Source organism: Electrophorus electricus, chromosome 2, assembly GCF_013358815.1.
Source record: "Electrophorus electricus isolate fEleEle1 chromosome 2, fEleEle1.pri, whole genome shotgun sequence".
Lineage (NCBI taxonomy): Eukaryota > Metazoa > Chordata > Actinopteri > Gymnotiformes > Gymnotidae > Electrophorus > Electrophorus electricus.
In genome coordinates, this window is record NC_049536.1 from 13,599,712 (window position 1) to 13,614,948 (window position 15,237).

General features: G+C 39.0%; 2 protein-coding genes across 7 annotated transcripts in view; both read right to left on the bottom strand.

Moving 5' to 3' along the window:
- uhrf1bp1l (UHRF1 binding protein 1-like) overlaps positions 1–7,086 on the bottom strand; it is a 29,539-nt gene extending 22,453 nt beyond the window's left edge. For all 6 annotated transcript variants that reach the window (XM_035521855.1, XM_035521858.1, XM_035521870.1 and 3 more), the window contains exon 1: positions 6,840–7,086. In XM_035521855.1, the coding sequence (XP_035377748.1) occupies positions 6,840–6,883 (44 nt within the window). In that variant the 5' untranslated portion in view covers positions 6,884–7,086. The remainder of the gene's footprint in view (positions 1–6,839) is intronic.
- Positions 7,087–9,748: 2,662 nt separating this feature from the next.
- The window catches only part of plxnc1 (plexin C1), a 27,402-nt gene continuing 21,913 nt past the window's right edge, over positions 9,749–15,237 (bottom strand). The window contains exons 26-31 of the mRNA XM_035520840.1: positions 15,230–15,237; positions 14,395–14,558; positions 13,911–14,061; positions 13,684–13,824; positions 13,454–13,528; positions 9,749–10,373 (exon numbers count right to left, since the gene is read on the bottom strand). The exon at positions 15,230–15,237 is cut by the window's right edge and continues 88 nt beyond it. Coding sequence (XP_035376733.1) covers positions 10,269–10,373; positions 13,454–13,528; positions 13,684–13,824; positions 13,911–14,061; positions 14,395–14,558; positions 15,230–15,237 — 644 coding nt within the window. The 3' untranslated portion in view covers positions 9,749–10,268. The remainder of the gene's footprint in view (positions 10,374–13,453; positions 13,529–13,683; positions 13,825–13,910; positions 14,062–14,394; positions 14,559–15,229) is intronic.

Consider the following 15,237-nt stretch of genomic DNA (forward strand, 5'->3'; position numbering starts at 1 on the left):
AAGCCCATACTGACTAGATGCTCTAGAAATACTTTGAGCAGTGCCCTGATGCACTGATGTTTTTTGAAGATATATCTGCATTTACAAACCATCGTGAGGTACTAGTCACAGGAGTCGGCCTCAATATCACCCCTGAAAAAAGAAAAAACTTCTTAGGAGTGTGCATGTACATGGATTGCCTTGGATATCCCAGAATGAGAATGTACTGGGAGGCAAAGCCAAGGGTCCCCATCTCTGCATAGTCTATAACAAGAGACAGATTCTTTAAGATCAGGAACTCAAAGTCAGAAAGTATCTCGGCGTGTCTGATGAAAAAGATTGATGCTCTGTGGCAAGTGAGACCTCACCTGAATAGAGACCAGCAAGGATGGATTAATCTGCCAAGACCAGGGAAGGTGTGTATCGATGAACAAACGATCCCTCTTACTGGCTGTAGTCCTGTACATCTGTCTGTTCCAGGGAAGCCAAACCCAACAAGTTTGATAGTCTTTGTTCTCGCCAGCCCAAATGTCTTGGTTTTGGGATTGGAAGTTACGGAGGAAAAAAACACATTAAGAGCTGCAAAGTTGTGAACTGGAGGAAATGCAGTGCTTTGAAAGTCAGTGCCTGTCCAAAAAGGAACCCTCCTGTTCTTTGACACATACTTTATTTCAGTCAAATTCCTTGATTCCCTACACATGAAAGGTCTGCCAGCAATAGGAACAGTCATGAAAAACAGGATCCCTGCAGAATGCAATGCAAAGATGCCCACTGTAAGCTTCAGAAGAAAGGAAGGGGAGTTGTAAGAAAACCTGTGGTACTTGCAGTGACAAAGTGGCTGGACAACAAACTCATGGTTTATACAGTCCATGGGATAGAACCCCAGAACATTTGCATGAGGTAGTCAAGCAAAGACAAGCGTCATGTGAGCATTCCCAGACCTGCAGTTTTGTCTGAATATAACAATAATATGGTGGGACTGTACATGTGTGATCGCATGATTAGCTATTATAGGATGTCAGGACGAACCAGGAAATGGACCAAACACACAATGTTTCTTTTTTTTTTTTTTTAGAACTTTCTACCACTTACAGCAGGATCCAATACAGATACAACAGCCAGACATCTGAGAGAGCAAAAAAGGACACCCACCAATATGCTGAATTCAAACTATTGTTAACCAAAGAGATGATCGCCCAATCACAATCTGAAGCGAATAAACAAAGTGATGCAGTAAGCACTGATGAACAAGTGAACACTCCCGCAAGCAGATATGTGCAGCCACACCCTCATAGCAGTGTGAAAAATTATGGTTCAATCCATTTGCCAAAAGATGGTGGAGGCAACCAATGCATCACAATGCTGAAATGCAGGATGGGGTGGGAAAACATTTGTCAAGTGTGTGAAATGTAACATCTTTCTGTCTGTGACAAAGAAAAAAAAAACTGGTTTTGGGATTACCACTCAGGACCATAACTTTGGAAAAACCTTGCATTGAACTTATTTAAATTATTTTCTGATTGTTTGAGTTGTTGCTAACATGGCAGAAGGGTTCCTGGTCAGAAAACAAAAAATGACATCAACAATGTTGTCCACTATAAGAACGTTCCATAAAAAAATGTAAAATAAATAAATAAAAATTAAATCACTGACATGTTTATTTATTTCATCCAATAGACTGTACACACACACACACACACACACACACACACACACACACACACACACACACACACCTACACCTGTCACCTATGAGACCGATACCCATCCTATTGTAACATGCTGCACAAAATTCACCAGGCAATTATGATATGGTGTACGCTTGTCATAATACCAGAATTCTGTCTTTGATACTCATGCCATATGCAAGGCAGTTCGCAATACCAAAACAATACAAAATCCCCACAACCATATAAAGCCCTTCCACTGTCTGAATGTAAAATGTTTATTAGCTTGAACACAGAAAAATCAGATTGCAAAAGTTTGATTTTTAGATGGAATCTTGCCAAATGAAGATTAAATTTATTGGTTCTTAGCTAGGAAAACCAGTGTCTATGTGGTCTTCTGTCAGTATCACTCTCCTTGGGCTTCTCTGTTTAGGCTTCACTGGGGTCTTTGCCATATTTTGTGTGTCTGTCTAGCACAGATGTAATTATAGCCTGACTGGATGAAGTTGAGTTCTTAGTTATTTAAAAAGACTAAGAACATTATTCATAATTTGAGGTTAAACTGTACACCCAATGCTCAGTTTTAAACACCAGTATATTACAGATTAAAATTAGCTCACATGAAATGTAAATTATGTAGACTAGATGCTTGTGATGGAAACACAAACACGTGAGCATCATGAGCGCACATGGCAGGTGAAGTAATTAGCTCAAAAACAGTTAAATTCTCACCGGAACATTTCACTAATCACTTAAGAAAGCTCCCCGGCTTAGCCTTCATCTTTGCTAAACTGTCACCTTTTCAGCTCTTTGCAGAGTTCAGGGCAAATGCATAGCCAATTTGCTAGTGTTGCCTGTTTTGCAGTGGAGAGATTTAGAACACCCCTTGCATACTGGTTTTGTTGTATCTGTTGACTAGTCGTTTTCATCAACGAAGTAAGCAAAATGCGCCCACACTTGACTCCTTGATCCCATTTTCCCCCACAGCGAAAGTGAATATCTTTCGTTTTAGCGTAGCCACGCTACCTAGCCATCTATATAGCTTTAGGTTACTGTCTTCTATACAGTCTATGCTGTGTTTTTGCTGCTGGAGCCAGCTGGATTGCATTTGGCACCAATCCAAGTCAAATTAGCATGCGCAATTTGATTCCCATATCCAGAACACTGATTCAATATTGAAATCTTCAAATACTACAGAATCGAATCGTTTGCCAGACTGTAGTACTGAAAAAGCACCTTTCAATGCCTCGTGCAACTCTAATATGGTGCTCCTTGGAGAAACAATGCAGTTCCTTATTCATGTTATAGCATGCAGAAACAAATGAATGGAAAGGACGACCCCGTTGCACTGAGAAAAGCAGAGGTCACGATGGAAGCAATACAAGAAGACAGAGAGACCCTGTGTAACCTCCATAGCCCAAAGAGCTCTTACTGTGACTGCAGTGGAGCAAGAGACAAAGCAGAATACAAAATCATTCAGTACCAGGAGGACTAATGGCCTAATTTCACAATATGGTACGTTGGCTTTACTTTAACTCCCTCCCCTCTGTTTCTCCACAGACACACACACACAAAATCAGATCAACATGAACTCACATACTGAATAAATGTTCCTGTACTAGCTCTATCCTGAAGAGCTCATTCTTATAATGAACAGAATTGATGGATCTCAAAAATCCTAAAAAGTAGCCAAATAGTCTTGTGCACAAGTTCCCTACCATGTCCACGTGTGTTCTAGTTCATATCATCATCATCATCATGTTCTATTCACAAACCTAGCTAACCAAGAGCTACAAAACTCTGACATTATCACAACAAGACCAGTTATGCACACAAGACCAACACACATGAACAGTCGATGCTTTCCCTGTAGTTTTACCTAACACTGTTGACCCCAGAGAGAGTCCACTTTTTTGCCCTGTGCCAGTCCCCAGGAAACCTGCAAAAGGGTCCAGGATGCAGAATTGCTGGTTGTAGGAGTATTTGGAATCTGGCACAGAGCAAAAAAGTGTGGACTGCCTGGGGATCCTTGAAGACCGGGATGGGAAGGACTCCACATCATTACTGTATTCCAGTTCTGCACGAACATGGGAACATGCTAACCAGTGAAATCTGGAGCTGCTGACATTTGGTGCAGTACTATTTTACCATTTTACATATTACCAGAGGAGTCTTAGAGACAAAAGGGACAGTCTCACACAAATCAATAAATCAAATAATCCGTCCTCACCTGAACCACAAAGGAAACTCATTATGAAGTTTAATAAAAACAAATACACAGCTCACAATGACACAATAGCCAACTTTGTATATCACTAACAGTTTTAGAAAATGATTCTAACCAACAGCTGATTAGCATAAGAAATTGGCTGAAAGATTAGAATGTTTGAGCATAGACAGAGGATGGTGAAAGGCCACAGGTATAAAGACAAATATTTATAAATGTAGACAATAATCTTAATAATCATCAGTCAGAGAGCAGAGGAGAAGGGTATAGAGCCAAACTGCACTAGATTACATTTCTTAGGCTGGAAATACCAGGAAACCATTGATCTTATAAGAGCTTCATTCTGCAGACTACTTCTGCCTCAGACTAAAGAACACTTTCCAGCAACAGAAAGTGAAACCACTGCGACCTGGATGACAAAAGGTTAAGCAAAAGGGAAGAGCACGACCACCAATTTCAATACATGTGTAGGTGTAAAAGAAAAGGTGAGAGGGGGAGTGAGACAGATACTGAGAGACAAAGAAAGAGAGAACATCCTAGTTTCTGGCAGATCTGCATTTAGTCAGGATTAGCAAAGCTAGACCTCAAACTCTACAAAGGACCATGCTAAAAGAGAAATGCATCAAACTTTTTGTGCTGTGATTCTAAGGTCAAACTTCTGTCTCTGTAAGTGACTTCTGTGTCTTTATGGAATGGCTAGCTAAGATCAGTCATGTTCACCATCAGCAGACCATGACAGGAAACCTGCCTGTGATGCATGAGATACTGGCCAACACTCAAGGATTCGTAATGTCTGAAAGATCTGAAAGCATTCACAAGAGAGAGAAAAAGTCCCTGGGGGGAGGGGGCTAATTCCCAGAGGTCTGAAAATAAAGGCGTATCACTTTGAGCATATGGTGAAAATACAGGTATCAGCATGTATTCTGAGAGGCAGATCAGTTTGTTTACATCCGCATGTGTTAAACTTCAACTGGTGACACCAGTTTGCTGGGTTCAAACTGACAGAAATGCTATGGTTCAACCTTCATAACATTCAGAATACTAACTTACTAGACAGGTACTGGAAATTGGGATGGGACAGTATAAAAATTTCAGTTTCAATTTCAAAAATATCAGTGAGCATAATTTTAAATAATAAACCATAGAAGTGATCAATACAAGTTCTAAGTTGATAGTAAACCAGTTGTATTGCATTGTATTAGCTAAAAATCAACTACAACTTTAAACATTATCAAGGGATGTACTTTGGAGGATGCCTTTAGCAGTATGGTGTGCATGGCTATGAGAATTATTACAATATGAAAGTGTATGACTGCCACTGGGTTTAGTAGTGCGGTATATTATTAAAACTGGTAATCATTTCATACATACTACAAATTAATGTATCAGAATGAGGAAGGTAATGCATTAAGCTTCTCAAGTTTACAGGCACACAATGCCCTTTAGAATGAAGGTGTATTAGATTACAGCTCTATGAACTCCCCCAAAATAATTAATAATGCAGAGAGGTTGGACTTAGATTGGCTATAAACAATAGGAAGAGCTGTAATGCTGGCTTGGAGACAGACAAAATGTTACTGACCCCAAGAGGGAAAACCTTTGTGCATGCTTGGCACAAATCCGAAGTCTATCTGACAAGTGGGAGGACTTTAGTCTTATGAACCTGAGTAAACTGGGGATCAAAACTTCAGTCACACCATAAGATAATGTGCTACAACTGGACAGTGGAGATTTACTTGCTAAGTTTTTTTTTTTTTTTAAGTATTGATCTGTGTCTTGCTGTTGCTCACCTTTTTAGATCCATCTGCTAGACTACGGATCAAATACCGCTCCTTCAGTGTGTTTAACACCCACTACCAAAGAAATTGTTATGTAATTCAGATTTTATTGTCCTCATTGTAAAATCACCTTATAAAATATATAATATACACTATATTGAACAAAACATTTTCCCTTCAGAACTTCTGCCTGTGGAACTGCTCACTTTAAGAGATAGCGAAGCGAATAAATGTCTGATGAGTCTAAACTTGACGAACCTAACGCTTTTATTCAGGATTATGAAAGCGTGGCTCGTTTACTTGGATATATTTCACTACCATTGGCATAGCACAGCCAACCCGAAATAAGATTGCATTCGTCCGATGCCATGCTAGTTGTCATGCTAGCTAGTTGAGTGATGAAATAATTCATTGGCGGTCATGCCTTTTGGTAAGGTCGTTCTCTTTCGAGTAATTCGGTTTGACAGGCCATTAAATGAATGATTAGTGATGTTATCTATTGCGTGAACCGGCTGATTCACCAGCCTGATTCAGATGCCTCAAGATGAGCTCAGGCTAATTATTTTGTGTGGTGGTACAAGCTATGGACATTTTGTACCCAAGGGAGAAGTTGGCCAATATCAGTATCACCCAGTATGTCCACTGAGAAAGCAAAATAACAAAACAATTGACAGGTAACAGAGGAAGAGGAACAGGGTATAGGTGAAACGACTTTGCCTCTAACTAACATCATTACAGCTATTTAGGTCGCTAACCAGCGTAACTGAGTGCCTTGCTAACGTTAGCTAGCCAGTTAGCGACTGGTTAGCGGTCTCCTTGCCGTTTCCGACCAAACACAAGTGAAACGACATCTGACAGCTAGTCAACTAGCTAATAAAGCAGCTTACTGACTATTAAAAAGGCATTGGAATGCTATCTTGGTAATTTAGCTTGCGACTGGCTCTTTCGCTAGCTATATTATCTAGTTAGCTACCTAGCTAACGTTATTCACAGACAAGTTGATTTGTACAGCTAACCCAGCGGTTAGCTAGCTAGCTGATTTGACTGCATCTCCATTTGATAAACTTGAGTCATTTCACATAGCTTGCTAGGACAACGTTGACGCCGCCATTAACCACTAAAACTGTGAAATGTCAAGTTAACTGAAGTAAAAAGTCAAGACGAAGACTCTCTAAGATGAACACGTACCTGGAAAGATGTTTGAGGATTTGTTTCTTGATCAGCCCAGCCATGACCGTATCGTATTAATGATTTATCCACAGACTGGGATCAAATCTTCATTCTTTTCATTGTAGCTAGCTAGCTACTCAACGCCATGTTTCTTCGTAAGGCTGTAAACACATTGTCGCAAACATATTGCTTGCTAGGTCACTACACATAACATAAATGTCAAAGTCTACGACGAACAAACTGCCCACTTTACAGTGGTATCCATACTGACCGACACATCACTAAGCAACACGGCCTGTGAAGCGAGCGTCACCCGAAAGGGACCTGCCCAATATCAGCGAGCCAATCAGAGAAGCGAGTAATGTCCACGTACCACATGCCAAGCGTTATATGTGTGTTATCCGTTAGCTGGGCGGCCCATGTATTTCTGGGATTAATTCAACAGTGTTTTAACTTGAATTTTAATTACTTTGATCAACATACATGCTTGCGCAAGTGAATCAGGAAGGACCGTTGTTGGTATTATTACTTAACTGTAGAATTATTGCATTGCATATATGGCGAATTGCCATTGCCAAGGGTGACATAAAGCGACTGACTGGCCAGCACTGAAAGTGGTCTCTGACTAAAATTCCCAGCAGAGGGAGGTATTGCATTGTATTGCAATGCAGACTACTTTAATTTAATAATTAATATTGTTCTACGCACCTATGAATTTAAATGAATTAACGCGGGAGGATTAAAATCTAAAATAGTTATATACAGTTATATAAATAAATCGCATAAATCACTTCACATCTCATTGGGGTCCTTTGTGTGCAGGTTAAAGATGTATCTTGTTCTCAGATACATCTGTGCTTTGCCAGATTCTACTTTGTTATCAGGTGCAGTTTATTAGCATTATGTTAGTTACAAAAGGTACAACAAACAAATGTGTCCAATTTGTGTACAGGGGCCCAAAAATTCTTATAACATGAAATATTTTTTTTTCAATATGAAATTATTAATATATAATTATTATTTAAATATTTTATTTACAATGTACTTATAAAACTAACTGATTCTTTTGTGTTGTGTTTTGCAAAAAGTAAACATTCAGAATCTCTGTGGTGCCCTTCTATTTACATAAAAAGGTTCAAGCCTGCCCCCATTCAAGTGTGAACCATACTTGCTAGAAATGATGGTTGGATGACATGTCAGTTACCATAACTGCAGGGAATGTGTTTTAACTTCTCTTTTTGCATCATTCCTACAATTCAACACTTTTTGCGCCGCAGTACTGATCACAGTCTTTATTATGTAAAATGTTAAGCAATGTAGTATTTTCTAAAAGTCTTACTGAAATATTAACTCTATACAAATCTTATATATAATGCAGTCTACCCCCCAAACTAGTTTACCCTAAACCTAAATATTTTGGAGTTTTCATCAGACACTAGAAGTTTTTCCATGTTCTTAGTATTGTGCATTCTGTTTTTGTGATACAAATATATATCATCCATACCATGAAATTCTCATGGGTTAGCCATCAGAATTACACGTTTGGCACAAATCCCATAGTCTCATGCCCAACCAATCAAATCTCGTTTTCCAGCACCTTTGAGGGTGTATCCCTTGGACCTTGGAACTTCCAGCCTGTACTCAGCATAGATGTTTCTGTACACAGTGCCAGCCACTTGTTTATGGTGTTCCATGTACACCCTGCCTGTTAGCATCTGGTATCCCACTGTTATGTGCTGGATTGTTTTAGGGGCATTTTTGCACAGTCTGCATCTGGGGTCCCATCTGTTATGGTAGATCCCAGCCTCTATTGATCTCATGTTCAGTGCTTGTTCCTGTGCTGCCATGATTAGTGCCTCTGTGCTGTCTTTCAGTCCAGCCTTTTCCAGCCACTGGTAGGATTTCTCCATATCAGCCACTTCCGCTACCTGCTGGTGTATGCCGTACAGGGGTTTTTCCTCCTATAATGATCCCTGCTCCTCCTCATTTACATCTTCCTCGGTTTTCTGCTGTCTGAGGTATTCACAAAGCCCTTCATCACTTGGGGCCACATCATCCTGGTATAGTCCAGGATCTTGGTTTTTTCTTTTTGGATAGTGGCTCTGACGCTCAATATTCCTCAGCCTCCCTCCTTCTGCTTAGTGTCAGGACTAAGGACCTGTTTTGGCTTGGACTGTTTCATGAATGAGGTGCAATACAGAGCAGCCAATCAGAACAGAGGTAATTTATATAGATCAGTCTTTGTTAAATTGTTAAAAAATGAAACAATCTATTTAATTTTAAGGAACTAAGACAAATTTGTAAATGGGTAAAATGAATGCCACCTGTATTGATAAACATTGTAAGTGAATGTCAGGGAGAAGGAATAGAAGGAAAATGTAGGATTTATTCTTTTTCAATCTTATCTTTTTAAATCTCACAAAGCTGTGACATGATACCAGCCTTCAGGAAAAAGTACTTAGATTAAAAGATTTATTATTTATTAACTTATTTTAACACTTCATTTGCAAATTTGTTGTAATAAACATTCGATGAATAAAATTTTAAAACAATTTAAAATGATGTTTATTATTAAAGCATGTACCCATCAAAATAATAAAAACATTTCTACCATGCTTTTTTTTTTCTAAAAAAAATTAAATCACATGCTGGTGAGGAATCAGACACACAATTCATAGAATATGTTATAAATTAAAAAATAAATTTAAAAAATAACTTGAAGAGGAACATATTAGCTCTTAGATAATGTCTGTACTGCACATCAGTATAAACAATAGGATGTTCACACACTTGTGAGCATGTCCATGACAGGATGTACTTCCTGGGTCAGAGACTTCATTATAATGTTTTAATAAATGCTACAAAAACTTTTAATTTAATAAAAATGTTTCATTTTCAAAAGGTTTTGATGTTCAACAGGCATCCAATCCCAGAAGTGACTTGTTTATTAGTATGAAGAAAAATAAAAAATGATTAAACCCTTTTCAATGATAAATGCCAAAGACATGAACGATTCCAAATAATGCTGAGACCAAGACAAGATCGAGACTATTAATTTATGGTCGTATGACTGGGCTCAGTCTCATGTACCACAACATTTGGGTGAGAGACAAAATTTTACAGTTCTGAGTGACCATAGTTAATGAACATCACATTGTACAGTTATAAGTTTTGGCATGTAAAAATTGCATTAATGGCACATTCATGGAAATATATAAATATACATTATAATGCTGCATAAATGATCTTTTCCTGTACAGAGATTAGACCTCCAGGGCCAAGAGCCACCACAAACATTTGAGCCCTGCAAAGTGTTTTCAGAGGTCAGTAGATTCTGTGTATTGGTATCAAACACTGCATCCTGCAGTAGTGAGCAGTGTGGATTTGGGGCATCGCTTTGTGATGGGAGTGGTGCCCCTAAAGCTGCTGAGGAGGCAGAAAGGCAGATCAGAGCCACGCACTTCTCTTCATGTTCTCAGAAAGCTTGTGCACGTGATGCATCTTCTCTTTCAGTCCAGGAGAGGCAGCTTTTTGCTCTATCTTCTGGCCAATCTGTCCAAAGAGGAAATCACAGGTGGGTCACTTATAACCAGTGTAGCAGGTAGCCGACTTTCCTTTGGTTGGATTAAAAATAAGTTCTCGTAAAATGAACATCTCCCTCCCTCTCCATGGGTACTGTCAGTTTATAATCAACAGGACAACGCTGTCGGCGTACCATCCTGTCGGCCATTCACACAATTAACAAGGTGTGACTGGTTTTACGACTTTGCCAGTGGCTAACTACCCTCTGGCAAGGCACCTGTCACAGGTTCCGTTGACTCTGTCCATTTTAGCACTGCCACACCTACCTCCTCTCTTCACCATCACATTCTATCTAGTTATGTCTCATAACAAGTAAAGCTGTTACATGTTTCTAAAAACAGACCTCTGCTATCGTCCAGCCTGCTCCAAAGAATTAATAAAACCTCTTATATTTAGAGCCAATCTCTCTCTAGTATTTACTTTTATTACAGCACCCCCTCTCCCCTTTGAATCCTCAGGTTGTAAACCAGACGTGATTATCCCAGGGTATGCTACCAATGCACCATTAAACTTAAGTTTATTGGTGCAAAAATGGCTCCAAAATTTCATCAGATTTTAATTTACATCCAGTGACAAAATTCTCTGTACATAAACTATATACCTAACCACCATCTAGGTGGAACAAAAAAAAAAATCATATACATGAATACCAAACAGGCACCTCCTGGGCCCTCAACACCGGTTAAAATTTCAAGAGTAGTTGTGAAATTGGAGAAGTGATAAGGAGACTTGGTTGAGAATAAAGTTTAGGCAAGAAGAAACTTTAAAAAAAAAAACAACCATGTCAGAGATTCTAGCGTAGACTATACCACATGATTTCCATTTAAACAAAATGCAAAGTTACTTTGTTGTCAGATTCTTTCTGTCTTTGTTCAATTATCAACATGGTCATCCCAGTATCTCTGACATGTCCCACTTGGAGACAGAGAGAAGACCATCTCCATCTGGATCATCACAGGGTAATTCTGGGCCCAAGCTGAACCCTGAGTTTAGTCAGCCAAAGCAATCCAACTGTGGCCTGGTCCAAAACCAAACAGTTGGCAAGTTTGAACTATAAAGAACCTGTTGAAACCAAGTAAGCCATAATAACTCCATTCATATGTGGAGTGGTTGATGTCACTTGGGCTACTTTAAATCTTGGGCATCAGAGTTAGATTAGAGAAGTATTTATTTTTGCAGAATAATCAGTCACGAATAATCCTGTCTTGGCCCTATAGGTGGTTTAATCTTTTTCTGTTTTTGTTTTTGTTTTAATCACACTTGTTTCATCATACTTCTTGTTTAGTGGATTTGTTATGCTAATTTTCATTTTGTTATAGCTCTATTATCTTTAAATCAATGCCCATGCACCTCAGCCCATTTGATAATTTCGAAGCATTGTCTTTTAACCCTTGTTACTGATTAGTCAATAAACATTAAATCAATGTTTAAAGGATGGATTGTGGACTGCAGGTGGTGCGTCTTCTTTTGGTAGAGGGTTAATGACTATGTTAAAGAACTTTTATGAGCTGAAACTGAATTCATATCTGTTAAAATGTACTATTAATCAATTAAAGATTAATGAAAAATTCCCTGGAATCTGGGAGGTGTCAGATTATTCTTAATTTCAATGCTACAACAGTGAGCCAAACACTGCTTCACTGCAGAAAGAGACTCCGATAATAGCATCTAACCTCACTATCTTTCTCTATAATAGCATCTAACCTCACTATCTTTCTCTATCTACCCTTTTTTAATTCGCATGTGTGCCGTTTCGATTTTTTTCCTCAGTTACGTTAGCGCTACCAGACTTCATAGCTGCCTCCCTACATGTCACATCACACTACCATGAACCCACAAGAGTGAAAGCTGCACTCGCATGATGCTGTAACACGACCCATCTAATGCCCACCAGTCACATGCGACACAGGTTGCGTAGGGCAAAATTCTGGGGCCCCAACGTGAGGGTTAGGGTGGAGGCACTTTTTAAAAAATGATCTCATCCTGGGGGTACCCACATCTTGAGGCCCCCTGCAGTGTGTACCCTGAGGACCCTCCCCTATGGCAGCGTGTGACACACCAGATAATACCGTGCTCACACCACAAAAAACCAGAGACCTTAATGGTTAAAAATAAATAAGTAAATAAAAATAAATAAGTAAATAAATAAATAAATAAAAATCATACCTCGATTTTAGAAATTTTGTGCATACAAAATAAAAATGTTGCTGCTATTGTGTCTTTTAAAATATCCAAGTAGAACCACCGAACTTCCTTAAACTGAAGTGAGAGGAAGGAAGTGAACTTTTTTAACACTTTTTAAGTCTGTTCAAGAATATCCTCACATTTGCTAAGCTTTTTATACTCAGTTTCATTCATTACATGCTTATATGAGACTGACTCATATTGTACACAGCAGTCCACAATGCTACTGTAAAATGCAAAATTGTGGTTGCTGAAGTTCTGTAGTTAGTATTCTGTAGTTAAAAACTAAATTAAAATAAAATAAATAAAAGCCAAAAAAGAAGTAACTTATATTAGGTGAAAATTAAATATCACTGTTCAAAAGTTTACCTTTCTTGTAGCTGACAACTATAACATGCCTAAATAATTAAACACTGCATAGTGGTCTTACAGCATTTATGACCTGCAATTAAAGAGAATAGTGTGCAGAAAGGGTTGCTGTCAAAAATACAAACTAAGACCTTCTATAATAAATATTTGCTACAAAATCTTCATTTGAAAGATAACTACTAAACAACTGCAGGTCTTGTTAGCATTCAGGAAACACTGTAACCACTCACAGATGTTGAGATTGTTCTGGCTATGTTGAAAGTTCCTCAAACCAAATGCCTACACACCAGTTCTATTTCAGTTGACATGCATTTTGGCTTTGTATTATTTTTGCATCTTTAGAGTTCTTTTATGTAATTTGCATAATCTGTTATGTCTATTGGGATTATCATCATCATATGGTCTGTTATGATCATCAAAAGTGCAACAATCTTCTGAAACAGCTGGAATTGTTTGTGTGGTTGTGTTAGTGAGGATTCATGCAGATAATCTAATACCTCAGTGTAGTAACGCTCCATGTACTTGTTCAGTTCATGAAGGGCTGCAGATTCATTGAACTCATATTCATGTTTCTGTGGGAAAAGAAGAAACCAGTTCATTTTCATTTTAACAAATAGGGTAAAAAGCATTTGAGCTTTTCTTGCCAGTTTACATTACAAACAGGTTCTTTAAACACAATCATTTTGTCTGCAAATGTCTTATTTCATGTGTTTGGTGTGCATAGGACCTTGGACTCCTCCTGCAGGAAAGCCTTAAACTCTTGACTGCTCACAGACGGTTGATCCCTCACCGACCTGTAGTAGGTCTTCACTTCCTGTTTATACTGAGGAATGTCTTTTGCATACAGCAGCTTATTGGTTGGTGCATGCTGTTACGATAAACGTGGGCGGGCATTAGAAGGAAAGCATAAAAACAAAAATCTCTTAAGGCTTAAAAGGATCATTTCCTGGTTACCTTGCCCAGCTGCTGGTCAGTAAGGGAGAAGGAGTCAATGAAGGCTTGGGCAATGACCGACAAGCAGCTGTCCAGGTGAGCCGTCTTCTCCAGGTCACTGAACACGAAATTGGGGTTCTTCAGAATATTCACCCAGAAACGCAGAGGCAGGCTGGGAGGAAAGAGTACGATTGTCACACGGAGCCTCGCAGAATAAGTACGCCAGTTAAGTGTTCACCTTCGACGTGTGAATGAGTATGGTACCAATTCCCTAGACATCCCCATGCGATTGCCTACTCATGTCCCACTATACGAGGAGGTGGTCTCAAAGTTAGATTACACATCTGAAGCACACAAACCTGGGTTATATGAGCGCATTTTCAAAATGGACATACTTAATTGATTTCCCATTTTAGATTCACACAAATAAGTAACAAAGCTAGCATAAAAAACCCATTCAAAAACAATGTAGGAAAACATAACATCTTCATAACCCATTCAATACCTGTTGGTCTTCCAGATGTGAACAACATCGGGATCTGTGATTTTTTTCTTCTCAGCTTGTGTGTCCAGGAAATCAAAGAAGTACTTGACTCCCTGGGGAGCTTTGTTGTGGGGCATTCCCCAGATACTCCTGAAGAGGTTCTCCACGAAGGAGTGCACTGCCACCTGAGATGAGCACAATAAATGTTTCTAAAGATCTATACTAATGCTATGCATGCAATACTTCTATCAGTATTTTGATCTTATGTTTGCTATTTTGTGATTTATGTTCCCTTATGTAGTTAGGTGCATTCAGCTGGCCCCTCAACAGTGGATTATGCTGATTTCCTACCCCGATGTGCTCTGTGACCTTGCTGAGCTACTTGGCTAGGGCATTGCGATTGTTAGGGTGCTCACCTCTATCATTCTGCTTTAGGTCAATTTTGGAGTCAGTAAAATCTTCACTATTGAAGTTTTGACTTGACTTACTTTTAAGAGAATCGAATTGGGAAGTTTGTGTGCTTTTGTTTATGTACTGGTTTCCCCTCAAAGCACTTGTTTCTTCAGGTACTATAGACCTTTAACGGCCCTATCCACTGTCTTATGAATTATTAGCTAGAGGGACACAGTAGTATAAACTACTCTCTCAATCCCTGTCCTGGTGACCCAGCACACTCCATATTTTGTGTTTTTCCTGCTTTCACATACCTGATTCAACTCACCAGGTAATTAGCCAGTTACTCATGAGCTGATTCAGAAAACTCTCAAATGCACATGGACTTGAGAGGACCTGGTTTGATAAACCGCTGCATTAATCTATTCATTCATTATAAATTCACATATTTTATGGGTCCCACCTTGGTTG